The following is a 17,885-nucleotide window of genomic DNA, read 5'->3' on the forward strand; positions in this document are numbered from 1 at the left end:
AAATTAAAGCTGAGAGTCTGGACTTTAATCCCAGATTCATTATAGAACTGTAACTTGAATATGTTCTGATCAACAGGTAAAACAACAGAGACAGTGTCCAAACACATATGGTCATGAGTGGATTTATAAAAGTGGTGTTTTATGCTTGAATGCATCAGACCATTTCACAGCTTCTAAATGTGGTTTGATCTCCCTGATAACATGTGATGAAGTCAAACTGTGGACAAAGTGAGTTGAGGAGCTTTAACCTCCACTACATCCCTGGTTAGCAGGATGAATGCGCCCTCTTGTGGTCTTGTTTGCTGGCTGACATTTACATGAACCGGGAAGACTAACACTGGTCTGATCACATGGATGTCATCAGTGGAGCTGTCATGTATTAATGGAGAGGCAAGAAGAAGCAGGAGAAGATGCTTTATTAATGCTTTATTACAAAACTTGTTGTTTCCTGAAAGCTTCTACAAAAAGACACTGCACCAAAAACTAGTTTATCATCCACAGAGCATCAATGGATTATACATTTACATGAATGACTGTAGACACTAAGATGAAGCTCAAAATTCCAATGGACACAGTTATTTCATGATGAAACACATAAAGACAATGGAGGAGCAGACTAATGAAAACATCTGGATGGAGCTTTAGATGGAGAAACATGACGAGTAGAAGAAGTGGAGCTGGTGACAGTTTAGAGTCTTTGGATTAAATATAAAGAGACTTCAGAAGAACCATTTACACTGACATCAGTTATTAATGCTGTAAGAAATCATTTAAACTCTGATTCAGAGTAACAGGAACATTATTTAACAATGAAAAACATAAATAAGTAAGTGACGTTGGAGGAGAAGAGTCTTGGAGTCTGATGGTTTTGTGTCTTAGGTTTTACACGTCTATGTTTTCCTCTTTTCTTGGTTTCTGATAACAAACTAAAACACAGACAGACAGTAGAGCTAATGCTGCCCCTGTTAAGGCTGCTACTGTTGTTAGTCCATCATTCAGTCTCCTCCTTCCACCAGTCTCTGGTTCTGGACTCAACGTTGGACTCTGAGTTTGAGGCTGATCAGCAGCTGCTGGAAAGAACATCAAAATATTAGTTGACACTTTTTCATGTCTGAAAAATCAGTCAGCATTTGAAGGACTTCTAGTAACTTCTACTTTGTCAACTTACCAGTTACGCTGAGTTCACATCTGCCAGATCTGAAGCCATAATCTGTGTTCACGTCACACTGGTACAGACCAGAGTCATCAGTCCTGAGTCTGGACACATGGAGTCTGATTCGTCCTTCTCTGAGGACGTCTTTGTCTCCTTGGACTCGTCCTTTAAACCGTTCATCCTGAGACTCTGACGCCTCAACACCTTCATGAAGACGACACAGGACAGAGACTTTCTTATCAGTTACCGTGTAACAGAGGATGTCAAGTGAAGTGAAAGACATTTCATGTTTGGTGGTGAAGGTCCACTCCAGGGTGATGTTGTGGTTCTCCTCTGCCTGATAGGAGCTCTGTGTCACATTCACTTCAAATGTTGCTGCTGAGGAGACAGAGAGAGAAAGAGAGGAGCAGACACACTGAGAACTGGAACATGGGAGTCTTTCAACTCCATCATTGAAGACTGACAATTGATTTGGACTTCATCAAGTCAATTTCTAAACTGACCACAGACACATGAGTTGAGGATGATGAGCAGCAGGATCCTGCAGATCATCTTCTCCCTGTGAGAGGAGACAGAGGTGAAGAGTCATGAACACATGAGGTCAAAGGTCACTCACTGCAGATACAACAAGGACTAGCCACTGCTCTATCTTGTCACAAGGTGGTGCTGCTTTCATCCATTCATTCATCTTCTATACCCACTTAGTCCTGTTGAGGGTCGCGGGGGTCTGCTGGAGCCTATCCCAGCGGTCATCGGGCGAGAGGCAGGGGTCCACCCTGGACAGGTCTCCAGTCCATCGCAGGGCTAACACAGAGACAGATAACCATTCACACTCACACTCACACCTACGGCCAGTTTAGAATCACCAATTAACCTAATGAGCATGTCTTTGGATGGTGGGAGGAAGCTGGAGTACCCGGAGAGAAACCACCCAGACACAGGGAGAACATGCAAACTCCACACAGAAAGGCCCAGCAGGCCCATGGATTCGAAATGGGGACCTTCTCGCTGTGAGGCATCAGTGCCAACCACCTCACCACTGTGCCTTGTGGTTTCTTCACATCACACCTTCAGTGTTACAGGGGAACATTGTGTACTGCGGATGTTGTGGTTTGTACTGTAGATTTATGTGTGTAGATTTATGGTTGAGTCTGTTTTCCTCTGTTTTTCTCAACAAACAAAGACCTTGTCTCCAGCAGTCGATTTACAACAACTCTGAAGTTCTTCACAGAGAAACGGACATTAAACTTTTGTTAACAACTGTGTGTTAGCTCATGTCTTTTCCTCTATTCTGAAGGTCACAATCAAGGGCAGCGTTATGTCCTCTTGGTGCAAATTGAGGGACGGTAACAACAATGATATCAAGCAGATACAGTAGAGAGAAGAGAATCTGATTCACTTTCATCTTAGTTATAAATTTGTGCAAAATAAATATAATAAAATAGTATTACAAATCTGAAAGAATTAAAAAAAAATTGCTTTAGCAAAATCGGAAAAAGTCAACTGAAGAGCCGTCACGGTTCACCAACTGTCCTCAACTTCCTAACAGCAGAGAAGCAAACAAATGCTTTTATTTCTGAGGGCACCAAATGCTGCTGACCTTTTTGGCCAGGTCACCCTTGTGAAAGAGATCTTGATCTCAATGGGCTTTTATCTGGTTAAATAAAGGTTAAATAAAAAAAAAATAAATAAATAAAGTCATGTTTGCTGCGTGATTCGTCAAGAGACAGAAAAAAGAGGAGAAAACACTTACTGTCATCCTCTGAATCTGAAAGAGATGTGATGTTAAGTCCGTTCGATCGGGCTCTTCTTTAACCAGAGTCGTATCTCATCAGTTTTGCTCCTGAAACAGCAAACTGTTAACTAAAGAGGAAGCAGCTGCTTGCTAACAGGAGACCTATGGTCATCTGGACCAATGCTGAACGATGCCGATTGGCTGATGTAACTTAAGCTCTCTGAGGGATGGAACAAAAGAGAGTGTTCCAGTTCCTTTTTCTGTGTGTTGCTGCAGAAAAGCATGTGGTCCTTCATTGTGTGACAGAAAAAGTTCAAGGGAGTGTACAAACTCAGATGAGTTTGGGGTTCAACAGATCTTTGTCTGGGTGTCACAAGTGTTAAGATGACTTAGAGACATTAAGATGGGATGAGAAAAAGAAGTGTCTAACCTCAAATGTGACAAAGAACAAACAAAAGCAAGGCAGAACTACAGAACAAAAAAATAACTTCAATGTAAGTTCTGCAGGAAGGCAGCTGCTTATGTTTGCATGTTGTCTTCAATACGATAACACCTTTTCTGCCCTGCAGCCTCTCCAGAACATCTGGAGATGACCACTTATGGTCAACGAGGCGTCAGAGCGGTGAAGAGAGACAAAAAAGAGAAGAATTTTAACCGTAACAGTTCACTAATCAATGAATTACTTCAACTGTGGATGTCCATGGTCCAGCACCCCCTCTTTGGTCACAGGGTCTCTCTTGATGTGTGATTACTGGGCACAAATGTACATGCGTAGTCCATAGATGAGACCGATCAATCATCAGTATATTGAAGTTTGTAACATCTGGGCAGCTCATTAACCAACCGGGTATTTGGTAAACTATCATTCTTGGCTACACAAGAACAATCAGTAGGTTAAAAGAACAAAATCCAGATACAAGTATGATAATGGTGTAGAATGAGTAACCTGTGATACTCTTCAGGGTTAGCGAGAGGAGGAAGGTTTAGAGAGAGGGCTCCCAACATGATAAAGCCATTACAGGGACGTCTAACAGCATTTTGTTCTTTGGATTGGACGACAACATTGAGGACTCCATGCAGTATTTAATCTTTAAGGCTTTACACTTTCAGTGGGTTTGCTGTGGGAGGTGTCGTCTAATTTAAAAAAAAAAAATAATAATCTTTTAAAGACAAACCAGTACATCAAAGTAAGTCCAACAGTACCTACAAAGTTGGACAGTGGCTATGGGTCAAATTAGGAATTTGCCTTTTACCTTTTCTCAACTAATAGTACAGCATGTGCCTCTCATTGAGTTCAGGATAACAAATCTAGGCTCACCTCCCTTACTGTGAGAGAGTGAAATTCCCATTAGTTAGCATCTATTTCACCTTCAGTACAGGAACAGCCTGTGCTGTTAGCGATAGTCTTCAGTGGCAGACTCTGGTGCTCTTGTGTTTTATGTTCTTTTTAAAATAGGGCTCAAGGCTGAAACGCTCCATGTAGCCAGAGGCAGAGAGATGTTCAAGGGCACCGTCACGTCTAAAGGTTTGTGTTGTATGAATGGGGACACAGACGGTGGACATGGAGGTTGCGAAAACATGTTTCTGTGCTGCCTTTTGTAACCCCACTTTGAGCTGTTGTGAGGGTAATGTTCAGAAGCAGTGGGTCGGTGTGATGCTCTGGCATATAAAATGTTAAAGAGCCAACTGCCACATACTCATCCATCAATAGTTGGTTCAGAGCTGATGCTTACTGGTGGAGAGGAGGCATCTCAGGGAAGGGTCACCCCAAACACGTGAACAAGCAAACAAGGGGGTACACAGTGAAGGAGATGCCACCAACAGAAAGACCCAGCCACCACCACTTTAGGCTCTCAGCTTCTGAAATACAGTGAGTGGGAGTCCACACAAAGAATTATCAGAGAACACTATCAAGCCAAGCAGAAAGTGCACGACAAGAAAGTTGATCTGGTTCACTGAAACCAACAACTAGAACGTTTCTAAATATAAAATGCTGCTAAAGTGAAGTATGTCAAGGGGAAAAGCAGTTAAAAGGCTCAGAGATCTACAGGCAAATGGATTCCAGAGGCAGATCAGGTAAAAAGACAAAGCAATGACAAACAACAGAGAAGGCAAAGCCAAAGCAAAAAGGCCAAGTCAAAAAGGAAGTATTTACAAAGGCAAAGACCAAAAAGGGGCAATCCAACAAGGCAAAGCAGCAGCGTGTGGAAATGTGTCAGCAGCCACGCAGTGTAGCTTCTAGCATGGCAAGTAGACCCCAACAACTCTGATAGGCAGTATTTGGTCTCAGGAGAGGTGAAGCACGCAGGAAATAGCACAGTCAACAGTAGTGGTCTGTGAACAATGAAGTTGTACAGGACTGGACTTGCATAGAAAACCTGCAACACTCATGGAGGTCAGGAGACCTGGAACAAGGGATGCATGTGCTCAGAGTCAGGGAAGAGCCTAGCAAACGAAACAACTTCCTGTTTTTATAGTGACTCAGTAGCTAATTGGTTGGTGACTGACCAATCAACAGCTCACAGCAACAGACCTGAATAGACAGAGGGAAGCATCCCGTCTTCTACATATGCACAGGGGAAGGTTCTCCAAGAAGAAGGCCTTGAGGTTGGAGTTTTCTTCAAAGCCTTCTTGCCCTAGAAGTATACATGCCTCTGATGCATTTAAAGTGCTCCCAGGGAATTTTTTATCTGACTAGCTTCAACCACTGATGTGGCCTCAACAGTAGGAGAAGAGAATTCTAGAGCGTTGACGGAGCTCTTTGTAGTCATCCCTGATACTGGAAGACTGTGACTGTATAAACCTATGGACAGTTTTAGAGTTGGTTTAGAGAAAATAATTATATATAATTTATATAAATTATGATTATACTGTTAGGACCTCATATATTTATATTTCCATGTACACAACATTATCCTCAGAAACCAAACGTTTGATTCTTTTGTTATTTGATGGTTTCAAACAACTATTGGTCATAAGACAGACAGTTTTAAATGGACATTGTTTTTAGCCACATGTGTCTTTCAGGCTGTGGAACAGGAAATAACCACAGTCCCTCCTTTTTCGCCACAAATTTACATTTGCAACCGTTGAACCAAGTTCAAACCTGCAGCTGCTTCCTCCTCTGAAACATTTTTATATCTGAAACATTTTTACCGTTGTGTCGTGAAGCAGTTCCTCCATGCAGCTACGAACAAGTAAGTAGGCTATAACCTTTTGTATTCAATGTAGACATTTTACCTGACTGATGGTAGGTCATTCATTCAGATCAGGAAATCAGATCAAATCAAACGTTTTCACTTTCGCGCCTTTAAGCGCTCAACGTTAACGTGGAACATCTCTTCCAGGACTCGTGGTTGTTCAGCGTTGGTTAATAAATGTCAGGATAATAAGAGCAATTTACGTTCTTTCTACGTGATTCTCCATCTATATTTGTTTGGATCGATCACAGAAGTAAAGTAGCTGCTGTGTATTTGTAGTAAAACACACAGATTATTGGCTGCTGCACTAAAATGGGAAACAAAGATGTCTCCATGAAACCTCCACAGTTGGTTTTCATAACTGTGCTTGAACAAACATCTAAATGTGTTGAACGTTTTCTTTCCACCATTTTGAAAGAAGACAAGTTATAGAAGCAGAAGAGACCAAAATCTGAAAACTGACTTCACTCATGAAAAAAACATGGATTTAACTTCTAGTGTCTCCTTGAAGTCTTCAGATCTTCCAGTAATGATCTTCTTCAGTATTTTAGCTGCAGCTTCAGTATCAGTGAGTGTTTCTTTATAGCGGACTGAATTAATCAGCATTAAAAGCTCATCCAGTTGAATTAGTGAATGATGATGTGAATGATGTGGATTTTATTCTGATTTGTTTTGTAGTCTGTTCCTCTTCCTGGAATAAGTCAAAGTCTGACAATTCCTTCCTTTTCTTGGAGCAGCTCCACTCATATTTCTCCATGTTTCCTTGTTCCCTCTCGTTTAGATCTCTACACTGAAGATGGGTGTAACCAGCATGTGGTGAAGTGTGAGAGCTGACAGGCTCCATTCACTGTAGAAACACACGTTGTTCAGATCAGAGCTCAGACTAGTTTCACTTCTAGCAAACAGAAACTCACACAGTCGTCAACACTGAGAGGTGAAATGGAGCAGAAAGGAGTTCAGCTGGACAGAGAAACCTTCTCTTGTTCCATCTGTCTGGATCTACTGAAGGATCCTGTGACTATTCCCTGTGGACACAGCTACTGCATGAACTGTATTAAAAGCCACTGGGATGGAGAAGACCAGAAGAGAATCTACAGCTGCCCTCAGTGCAGGAAGACTTTCATACCGAGGCCTGTCCTGGAGAAAAACACCATGTTAGCAGAGTTAGTGGAGCAGCTGAAGAAGACTGGACTCCAAGCTGCTCCAGCTGATCACTGCTATGCTGGACTTGAAGATGTGGCCTGTGATGTCTGCACTGGGAGGAAGCGGAAAGCCTTCAAGTCCTGTCTGGTCTGTCTGGCCTCTTACTGTGAGAAACACCTCCAACCTCACTATGATGCAGCTCCATTAAAGAAACACAAGCTGGTGGAGCCCTCCAAGAAGCTCCAGGAGAACATCTGCTCTCGTCATGATGAGGTGATGAAGATATTCTGTCGTACTGATCAGCAGAGTATCTGTTATCTCTGCACAATGGATGAACATAAAGGCCATGAAACAGTCCCAGTTGCAGCAGAAAGGACTGAGAAGCAGAAGGAGGTGCAGGTGATGCTCCAAAAAATCCTGCAGGGAATCCAGGAGAGAAAGAAAGATGTGGAGCTGCTTGGACAGGAGCTGAAGGCCATCAATGGCTCTGCTGATAAAACAGTGGAGGACAGTCAGGAGGTCTTCACTGAGATGATCCGTCTCATCCAGAAAACAAGCTCTGATGTGAAGCAGCTGGTCAGATCCCAGCAGGAAACTGTAAAGAGTCGAGTCAAAGATCTTCAGGAGAAGCTGGAGCAGGAGATCACTGAGCTGGAGAGGAAAGGCTCCGAGCTGAAGCAGCTCTTAAACACAGAGGATCACAACCAGTTTCTACACAACTACCCCTCACTGCCACCACTCAGTGAGTCTACACACTCATCCAGCATCAAGATTCGTCCTCTGAAGTACTTTAAGGACGTGAAAGCAGCTGTGACAAAGACCAGAGAGAAACTACAGGACATTCTGAGAGAGACATGGACAAACATCTCATTGACAGTGACTGAAGTGGATGTTTTACTGCCACAACCAGAGCCAAAGACCAGAGATGAATTTTTGAAATATTCACGAGAAATCACACTGGATCCAAACACAGCACACGTCAAAATGTTATTATCTGAGGGGAACAGAAAAGTAACAAGAGTATGTCTTCATCATTATTCTGATCATCCAGACAGGTTCTTTTGTTTGTATCCTCAGGTCCTGAGTAGAGAGGGTCTGACTGGATGTTGTTACTGGGAGGTGGAGTGGAAAGGAAGAGGAGTTGAAGTAGCAGTCGCATACAAGAATATCAGCAGAGATTTTTCAGATGAAGCTGTGTTTGGAAACAATGACAAATCTTGGTCATTAGCTTGTGGGACAAACAGTTATAGATTTTACTACAACAAAGTCTCAACTCCCATCTCAGGTCCTGTTTCCTCCAGAGTAGGAGTGTACCTGGATCACAGAGCAGGTATTCTGTCTTTCTACAGTGTCTCTAAAACCATGACTTTTCTCCACAGAGTCCAGACCACATTCACTCAGCCTCTCTATGCTGGACTCCGTTTCATGGGTTGTGAATGCACTGCTGAGTTGATTAAAGTCAAATAGACAATCATTTCAGGGACAGTTGGTTAAAATGTGTCTTTTAGTCTCCAGGTGACTTCGTTTGTTGTTGTTTGCTTGATGCTGGACTTTGTTTAGGTGACGTTCCTTTTTGGTCTGTTTAGCCACGGAGGCTCTCACTGCTCACCATGACTTTTATTCAACTAAACTGACATTTGTCCAAGTTCTGACTTTGGAAAGAAAGAAATTTACAATTACATCTCCACTGATTGGTTTAGAGACCACATGTTGTTGTTGTTTTTCAAATGGATGAACAGACGAGCTCATGTCAACTGTAGTGATCATGATCATCATCAATCAGGACATCAGTCGTTATTTGATTGTACATAGCTGATATCCTGAGTCCAACTAACTGATTGTGTGGATGAAGTGAATCTGTGAATCATGAAATCACTGAACAAGAGTCATTTATCAGACTTTACTGATTTAATGGGAGAACAAACTGAAGCTTCACACGATGAATAAAGCTGCTGTTTGTCACACATGAAGAAATGACCGTCTCCTGTCTTTATTCCAGGATCTCAAATAAAGGCCATGGAGAAAATGTGGAGCTAATATGAGAGAATAACTGAGGCAGTTTTCTTCCTGAAACGCCACAAAGTACAGAGTTGATGTTTAGAGCAGAAGAATATTTGTCAGTCAGTCAACTCTCTTCACTGAAGAAGCTCAATCACAGAGAAATGAGAAGACTTTCTGTCACGTGGTGATTTTTACAACCCAGATTTAGTTCTTGATCTCGGTCAGGATACCATCACGACATTTTCATTTGCAGAAAAAATAAAGAAAGCAAGAAATTAGACATAAATCCTGACAATAGTCTTTCACCAAAAATACTTGATTACAATTATTCATTAGTAAAATTGAGTTAACAGTCACACAAGTGAAATTACAAAACTCTGCCAGATGGTGGAGCTCTAAGATTATTATTATCTGATTTCCAGTTAAACTGAGTCTAGAGGTTTTTACATCTCCTTCTTTTTCAGGCTGTCTGATCTATTTATTGCTGCAAAAGCTTCATCATTGATCATAGTTCAGTAGCTAAAGGAGAATTTAAGTGTTTCAGTGTTGACTTGCATTAGTTTAATGTATTTCCAAGACAAGTCAGTTTTGGTCTGGCTAAATAAAGACATTAAATTTTCTTCCTGAAACAACTATATTATTAATGAATTAACTTTTTATTGTCATAATGAATTTCTTTTTGCCCACTCACTGACGAAGTGAAAGAATTCCCTGATAGTTGTCATTAATGAGACAAAAGAAGCTCTGATTATTGTTGAAGGATTTCACTATTAATTCTGAAATGTAGTCAGCAACTTCTCGTGTTCTTGAAACCTCTTGAAATACAATTTATCAACCAGTCGAACAGAGAAGTTGTTTTTCTAAGAGAGTCTTTGGCGTCTTTGGAGAGGGAGGTCCATTTTTGGTTTGCAATTGTTTTCTCAGAAGCACAAAATACAGGAAGTGCTAGGAGAGGTCTCTGAGCAAGCCTGCAGAGACGCAGTGATCAAAATCTCCTGTGGTCGTCAACGACCGAAGAAAAGGTAAGATGTTTGGAAATGCACAAAGTTTTAATTGGAAAAAGGAAAATCATTGCTCGTAAAAGAAAAAGGCAGATGACGGAGAGGTATCATTTTGAGTACACGCTCTCTCTGAGTGAGGTAGACACGTGGTGCATGGTGAATGCTAGTGGTTTCATGCATCATGCTGCTGTTGATGGAGTTATTTCAAGTCAACAGGAGATCTGGTCAAGTTATTTTATAATTTTTTCATGCCTCAGTCAAAGTAAAATAGAAGACTGTGTGTAAGTCTCTGTACATTCTTCATCATGACAGGAAACACTGGTGGGCAAAATCAACATCACATGACAGCATGAAATTTACATTCTCTGCTTTTGCATGTACATATAAGATAAGATAAGATAAGATAAGATAAGATAAGGTAAAAGAAACACTACCGGGCGGTGACTGATATCTCTTCCTGTACCAAGTAAAAAAAAAGAAAAAGAACAAAGAGAAAAAAACAACAGAGACAGTGTTGAAGCCTCTGTACTTACAGGGCAGTACAATAGCTAGTCCTTGTTGTATCTGCAGAGAATGACCTTTGACCTCATGTGTTCATGACTCTTCACCTCTGTCTCCTCTCACAGGGAGAAGATGATCTGCAGGATCCTGCTGCTCATCATCCTCAACTCATGTGTCTGTGGTCAGTTTAGAAATTGACTTGATGAAGTCCAAATCAATTGTCAGTCTTCAATGATGGAGTTGAAAGACTCCCATGTTCCAGTTCTCAGTGTGTCTGCTCCTCTCTTTCTCTCTCTGTCTCCTCAGCAGCAACATTTGAAGTGAATGTGACACAGAGCTCCTATCAGGCAGAGGAGAACCACAACATCACCCTGGAGTGGACCTTCACCACCAAACCTGACTCTTCCTACAAACATCTGTTTATCATCTGTAGCTTGTTAACCAATCAGAAGGAGTTGGTTCTGTATCATGTACATGAAGGTGTTGAGGTGTCAGAGTCTCAGGATGAACAGTTTTCAGGACGAGTCCAGGGAGACAAAGACGTCCTCAGAGAATGACGAATCAGACTTCATGTGTCCAGACTCAGGACTAATGACTCTGGTCTGTACCAGTGTGAAGTGAAGACAGATTATGGCTCCAGCTCTGGCAGATGTGAACTCAACGTCACTGGTAAGTTGATAAAGTAGAAGTTACTAGAAGTCCTTTTTAAAGATGCTGACTGATTTTTGAGACATGAAAAAGTGTCAACTAATATATTGATGTTCTTTCCAACAGCTGCTGATCAGCCTCAAAGACAGAGATCAACAGTGAGTCCAGGACCACAGACTGGAGGAGGAAGAAGCCAACACGATGGACTGAAAGCAGCAGCAGTAGCAGTTCTACTGGTTGTTGTTGTTTAGAAAAGGAAAGAAAAAAGACAAAGAAGAAAAGAGTGTGAGTTATCAAAACATTAGTTCAAGACCTGAGTCACAACGTCATACAACTAAAGCCAGTAATGGAAGATTTGGGAATTTTAAATAAGAGATGACAGTTTTCAAGACTGTCCAACATTTAATGGGCCAGCTTATATATTCAAAAAGATTTTCTCTTTAGGACAAGAGAAAAAACACAAAATATACTATCTGATCTAGCCAAGTGGTCCTCAGTACAGAATACTAACAGTGTGAGAAAGTGTAACAGGCGGTTTTGACTTCTGCCTTAAGTTGACGCAGAAGCTACGGCAACTGCCCAGACCCTACGCAGAGCCTAGAGGTGCAGCTGAGAAGCACCTCTCCCAGAATTATAACTATTCGCCACGGCAACGCAGACCGCAAGCGACCACTTTAGTATTTACGGCTGCTTCTCCATGTCTGCAGTTTTCAAATTAATTGATTCAGTGAAATTTCGGCGAAAGTTTCAGTCGTCATTGTTAAAAGTCAAACAGGAAGAAGAAACACAAATTAACCCGACTGGCAAAAAAAACAGCGCCTGACAAGAGTTTGGATGGAGTTGCTCCAAGTATAAATGGCTCGCATAAGTGTCTATGTCCTGCAGTACTATAAAAGAGCCTTAAGTGTGTGTGTGTGTGCATGTTTGAGTGTGTGCATGTCATGTCCAGAAAGAATGTGTGTTGCTTTGTGCTGCCTCTGTACGTCGAGCATGAACAGTGTGAGGTCAGAACAAAGAAGTTTGAGTGTAGTCTGGTCTGTGTTTATGATCTGTGTAGGACAACAAGAGGAGCTAACACCAACTCAGTGGTGTGGTGAAGCCAACTACCCAATCAGACTCTGAAGATTCACGGCAGTAATGCTCAAAGAATAACCCACTATATCACTATATCAACTGTACCTAGCCACGTGAGCTCAGAGTGTACACCATCTTAGCTGTGCATGTGCACTCAGTTAGCAGTCGTGAGAGGAAAGGAGTTCCTCTGTGTCTGCAGCTTTGTTAGCTGGTGAACTTGTCTGTTGTGGTTGCAGTTTGTTCTGTAGCATATTAAGTTGCTGAAGGTCGGTGGACTGTGCTCTGACAACTGACACAGCTAAGTTACACATCAGGTTAGCTTAGCCTGAGCGTTAGCCGCTAACTGTTTGTGGCCTTCATAGAAATCAAACCCTACCACAACCCGTGCCTTATATAATGTGTGATAAAGGAGGCTGTGGACTTTTGTACTGTTCTATGTAGATTTTTCAAAGCATGCTGACTGCCACGGTCCTCCTCTTCATCATGTGCTTTTGCTGACAAGCTTCTGTGTTACCGTCATTGTTCTACATGTAATACATGGAAGAGAAGATGGTTTGTCTGTTCACAGCTACGGGCTAAGTTTTCCTGATATAGTAAAGTATAGAGACACAAGTGATTTGTTTCACACGCAGACAAATGAGCAGTGCAGGTGCTTCCAGCTGTGGCTCAGCAGGTACAGTGGGTTTTCCACAAACCAGAGGCCTGATCCCTGGTACGTGGACCACATGCCAGAGTCTCCTTGAGCAAGACACAGCAGGTCCAAGCTAGGCACTGGAGTATGAATGTGGGTATGCTTGTGTGAATGAATGTGTAGATGTGTCATTGCGACTGTGAAGCTCTTTGAGCACCAATGATGAACAAATACAACCCCATTTACACCTACTGCCGAAACATCAAGAACACTCAAGATAAAAATACACCACCACACACCAGTGGATCCTAAGTGATTACTGAGACTGAATACTACTGTATGAGTCTAAAAACTGCTTTGAAGAAAATCCTGCATGTGATACCTTTAACTAAGGATGTTTCTAAACTATTTCATTTGCACGTTTCTTCCTGAGATCACGGGTCTTGTTGTGAAAGAAACACTGAAAAGATTCAGCTGACTGATTGTGAAAGCTTTTAAAGGAGCAAAGGTCCAGTGTGTAGGATGTAGCTGAATATTAGAAGACATTTCTGACAGAGTGGAAATTTTAATTATTGGCCAGTTTATGTGTTATTAAGGGACAGTAACATTCATTCATGCAAATTGTGCACTTTTTTGTGTTGGATGTTGTAGATGTATTTCATATTGTTGTATGTGGATGTCAGAGTATCTATGTTTGCCTACTGTAGCTTAAATGACAGCATTATCCAATGTTTTAACATATTAATCTGGAGTAAAATGTCTGGACTAAACAAGACAAAAAAATATTTTGTATATATCCTGTTCTACTGGAATGTTTGTATATGGTAAATAATAATTATAATAATTTAATAAGGTGTACTGTATTAGAATTACAGTTGTAGCAGAGGGCTGCTGCCTCTAAAGTGTTACACCCAGGGATCACAGGCTCCACAGCTTCCTCTAATAAATAAAACTCTATTTACATGAGAGAAGTGTTTCTATCTCTTTTATTTCTAACACAAGAGGTAAACTGAAAATGCTTACAATTATTTAGTAGCAATACTCAGCAAACAGCCTCACTGAAGCTGAGCTGCAATTACACCAACTGTTCACATGGTGGCACTATGAGTTTATAGCCCAGGGCCTTGGTTTGAATGAGGAAGACACACAGAGCACTGAGAACGCTGAAAACTGCTACAACAACATGCTGGGCTCTGCTCAAGGTTTCTTCCTGTTAAAGGGAGTTTTTCCTTGTCACCGTCGCCTTCAGGCTTGCTCTGGGGGTTTCAGGCCGGGTTTTGAAAAGCGTCTTGAGACGATTTGTATCGTTATTGACGCTATATAAATAAAATTGAACTGAATTGAACATACACACATGACTACTTTCAGAACAAAACACTTTACATTTATACTCTCAAAAGACATTTGTTGCTTTGAAGCTGCATGTGCAATGTGACTCATATGAACAAATTAAATAATGTCATTCTATATTACCCATGCACGAACACAAATCTGCTTCCCAGGAGCACTGGTTTAAAAGTCTGAGACATCATCCTTGCTAGCATGACTTATTTTTTGTTTCTTGGTTTGGAGCTCTTTAAGATGATGAAGTGTTTCCTCTGATCTGTCATGGATCGTGGAGTCAATGCTAAAAAAAGAAAAAAAAAAAGAATTGCAGACCAAATTGCAGTTCAGAGCTAAACAAATCAAAATCCAGAAAGTCCATGACGAGACAGAACGATTTACTGACAATTTAACAGAAGATAAACAAGAGTGGAGTCTTAAAAGGAGGCAAAGGAGGAACAGAGGTAAACTGAAGAACTTAAGCCTGAACTTAAAATCAGTTTATGGCTTGAATGGATGAGTGGACACAGGTCAGTCAGCAGCCCAGTGTAACGCACATGACCACCAGCAGAGGCACACCTGAGGTACAGACAGGAACACAGGAAAATGGCAAGTCAGCAGCAGGTTACAAATCTCCTCTTAAAACTAAAAGACTCAGCTGAATATTTCTAATAAATATTAGAAATTAGTAGAAGTAGAATTATTGGATTCTCTTGTAAAGACACACAGCTGCATTGCCATACCACCACCTACATAAAAACTGCCTAGCACATTTTTCAAAGGTCAAAAAGTAGCTTAGCCTTGGGCTAGCCTACTACTCTATCTATCTATCTATCTATCTATCTAGATATAGATATATCTATATAGATTAAGCAATGAACCTAACGAGCATGTCATGTCAAACCAGAGGAGGAGTCTTCTTCCGAGTCTCCTGTTCCTCTTTTGACTCTGAGTTGGTTCCTAACAGCAGTTCAGTAACAAGTCAGAGATAACAGCAATCATTCATCTTCTGCACCCGCTTATTCCTGTTAAGGGTCGTGGGGTCTGCTGGAGCCTATCCCAGCTGTCATCGGGCGCGAGGCGGGGTCCACCCTGGACAGGTCTCCAGTCTATCTCAGGGCTAACACTGAGAGACAGACAACCATTCACACTCACACCTACAGCCAATTTAGAATCACCAATGAACCTAACCAGCATGTCTTTGGATGGTGGGAGGAAGCTGGAGAACCTGGAGAGAACCCACACAGACACAGGGAGAACATGCAAACTCCACACAGAAAGGACCAGTCGGCCGAGACAACAGCAGTTTGTCCTTAACTATGTTTTCACTAAGTGTGGGATGTGTGTCTTTTGGTGAGTAACTTCTTTTTCTAGATAACTGATTATGTTGTGTTGCTGTGTGTTTGTTGTTGTCCAGAATGAATTCTTTACTGTATGATGGAACAATGATCAGGTCGTAGAGTTAGTGTTGTCAGTACTTTTTATTTTATTGAGAAAACTGGATGTTTTCTGTTCACTGTGAGAGAATGTCGACTGAAAGAAGAAATAACCAGACAAGTCAAGACGAGTCTTCTTCCTACTTTATTGTGTTACTACAACTAAAATGAAGTGCAGTCTCAGTTTTTCTTTGCTTTGTTGTCACGGTGACAGTCCACAGTATTTAGCAGAGGTTTCACAAAGTAGTGAAAAATGAGAAAAAAAACTCAAGACTTTTAGACTTTTAGAGTTTACTGTTGGTCCTCATTGTACTTCATAGTTTCATCAAGTTTCATTTAGGCGCGTATGTGTGTCATCTACGGGGGTTTCTGAGGAAAACTTGAAGTGTTTCAGTTACAAAGCTACTCGACTTTTGTCCTTCTGCGTCAATTTGACCCAGGCTGGTTTGACTGCTTATAAAGCATGATGTAGAAATTTTTACAAAACATTTTTATGTTTCACCTTTTTATTGAACTTGTTTCCAACACATTAACATCAAATGTATATTTAGTTATGAAATTTATGGTATGATACACCTAATTTACAAAAAAAAAAAAGTACAAATTGTTTTTCACTCTGCTTATGATCAGAGGCATATGTGTTGATCCATTATCACAGACTGGTAGATGCCAGTGTCCAGTCAGGATATTGTTTTGAAATCTTTTTGAATTTTTAATGGCAGCAAATAGTCACACCTGTTGTTCTCCAGGTCAGTTTGACTCAAGATGTTTTAACTGCTTATATCACATAATGTGTAAAATGATCACACCATTCTGTGTTACATATTTTACAGCCAACTTCATTACAAGTCATCACCACAAAATTTAAACTTCTCCTACATCTGTATTTATGAAAATAACCCTAATTTACATGAAATTATTAGTTATTTGGGATAATTATTGATTGGTATATGTCAAGCATTAGCCAGGATACTCCCAGGTCAAAACCGACTGACTGTTTTCATCAATAAGGATAAGATCAATAAGAGAGTGAGATCTTTGACCTTCTTTATAAAATAATAAACACAGTGCGAGTGTGTGTGTGCATGAGGGTCCTGTTGGTCCCCGACAGGGGTCTGTGATCTGTTTACAGCTGTATACACCGGTGACCTTCAACAAAAGTAATAAACAACAAATCATTCAAAAATTAATTCTCATTTCACACAAGAATGCAATGGATTGATCTGAATGATTATCGACAAATATTACGTGAAAAAAGAGCAATACCTTGTCGAGACTGTGGACTCCCTCTTGTTCTTGTTATAGTCCAAGATGATCTGGGGCTTTTTGTCCTCCGTCCTGCTACTAAAAGCAGTGTCCCAATGCTCAGTGCTCATGAGAAGCAGTGTCTAAATGCAGTGCTCATGTGGGGCGGTTATGGCTCAGTAGGTAGAGTCCACGAACCAGAGGGTTAGATCCCCAGAATGTGCCAAAGTGTCCATGAGCAAGACACTGCAGACACCCCAGTTGCTCCCAGTGCATGGCACTGGTGTGTGAATGTGTGTGTGGGTAGATGTGTCTGTGACTGCAATGTGCTTTGAGTACCAATAGTTAGAAAAGCGTTATATAAAAGTAAGGCCATTTACCATGAGAAGCCATAGAGAATGTGTCCTCTATGTCACGCTGTCTCAGAGTAAAATGTGAAATTCCCCGAGGACGCTGTATTTATAATCTCAGTTTTTTAGTTTATAATTATCTTGTCCAGAACTGGAGAAAGGCAAAGGACAGGTGTGAAATTAGCATGTTTACAAATGTTTAGCTTTGACATTTGGTGTTGTCTAGAGGCCGAATCACATCAGAGATTGTAGATTTTACACTGAAAGAATTGGTGTGTGTGTGGGTGGTTGTACGTGTGTGTGTGTGTTCATTGTGCTGCAAAGCACAATAGTGTGACCCATTGCAGCTCTAAATATAACTGGGTCAAATTGACCTGGAAAGACAACAGGTGTTTGATAAAACACACATAATGTAACAAATATAATCATAATTAATTTGACTTG

At 41.1% G+C, this 17,885-nt stretch overlaps 3 protein-coding genes across 3 annotated transcripts in view; 1 reads left to right on the forward strand and 2 right to left on the reverse strand.

Annotated features, from left to right (window-relative positions):
* Positions 1-17,885, reverse strand: part of LOC311505499 (tripartite motif-containing protein 16-like) — a 204,388-nt gene that overhangs the window by 87,463 nt on the left and 99,040 nt on the right. The gene's annotated exons all lie outside the window — the stretch shown is intronic.
* LOC311508915 (uncharacterized protein) lies at positions 581-2,963 on the reverse strand. Its single transcript, XM_084573906.1, has 4 exons — positions 2,907-2,963; positions 1,657-1,712; positions 1,169-1,531; positions 581-1,070 (listed from the first exon to the last, which is right to left on the reverse strand). Exons 2-4 carry the CDS (start codon positions 1,703-1,705, stop codon positions 883-885), a joined length of 600 nt encoding a protein of 199 aa, XP_084430032.1. The 5' UTR covers positions 1,706-1,712; positions 2,907-2,963; the 3' UTR covers positions 581-882.
* Positions 7,012-8,698, forward strand: LOC311505177 (tripartite motif-containing protein 16-like; the record flags this gene model as incomplete). The annotated part of the gene is made up of 1 exon (XM_084568597.1): positions 7,012-8,698. The coding sequence occupies exon 1, from the start codon at positions 7,028-7,030 to the stop codon at positions 8,696-8,698; it is 1,671 nt and encodes a 556-aa protein (XP_084424723.1). The 5' UTR covers positions 7,012-7,027.

This window comes from Chelon labrosus (assembly GCF_963514085.1).
Source record: "Chelon labrosus genome assembly, chromosome: 1".
NCBI classification, from domain to species: domain Eukaryota; kingdom Metazoa; phylum Chordata; class Actinopteri; order Mugiliformes; family Mugilidae; genus Chelon; species Chelon labrosus.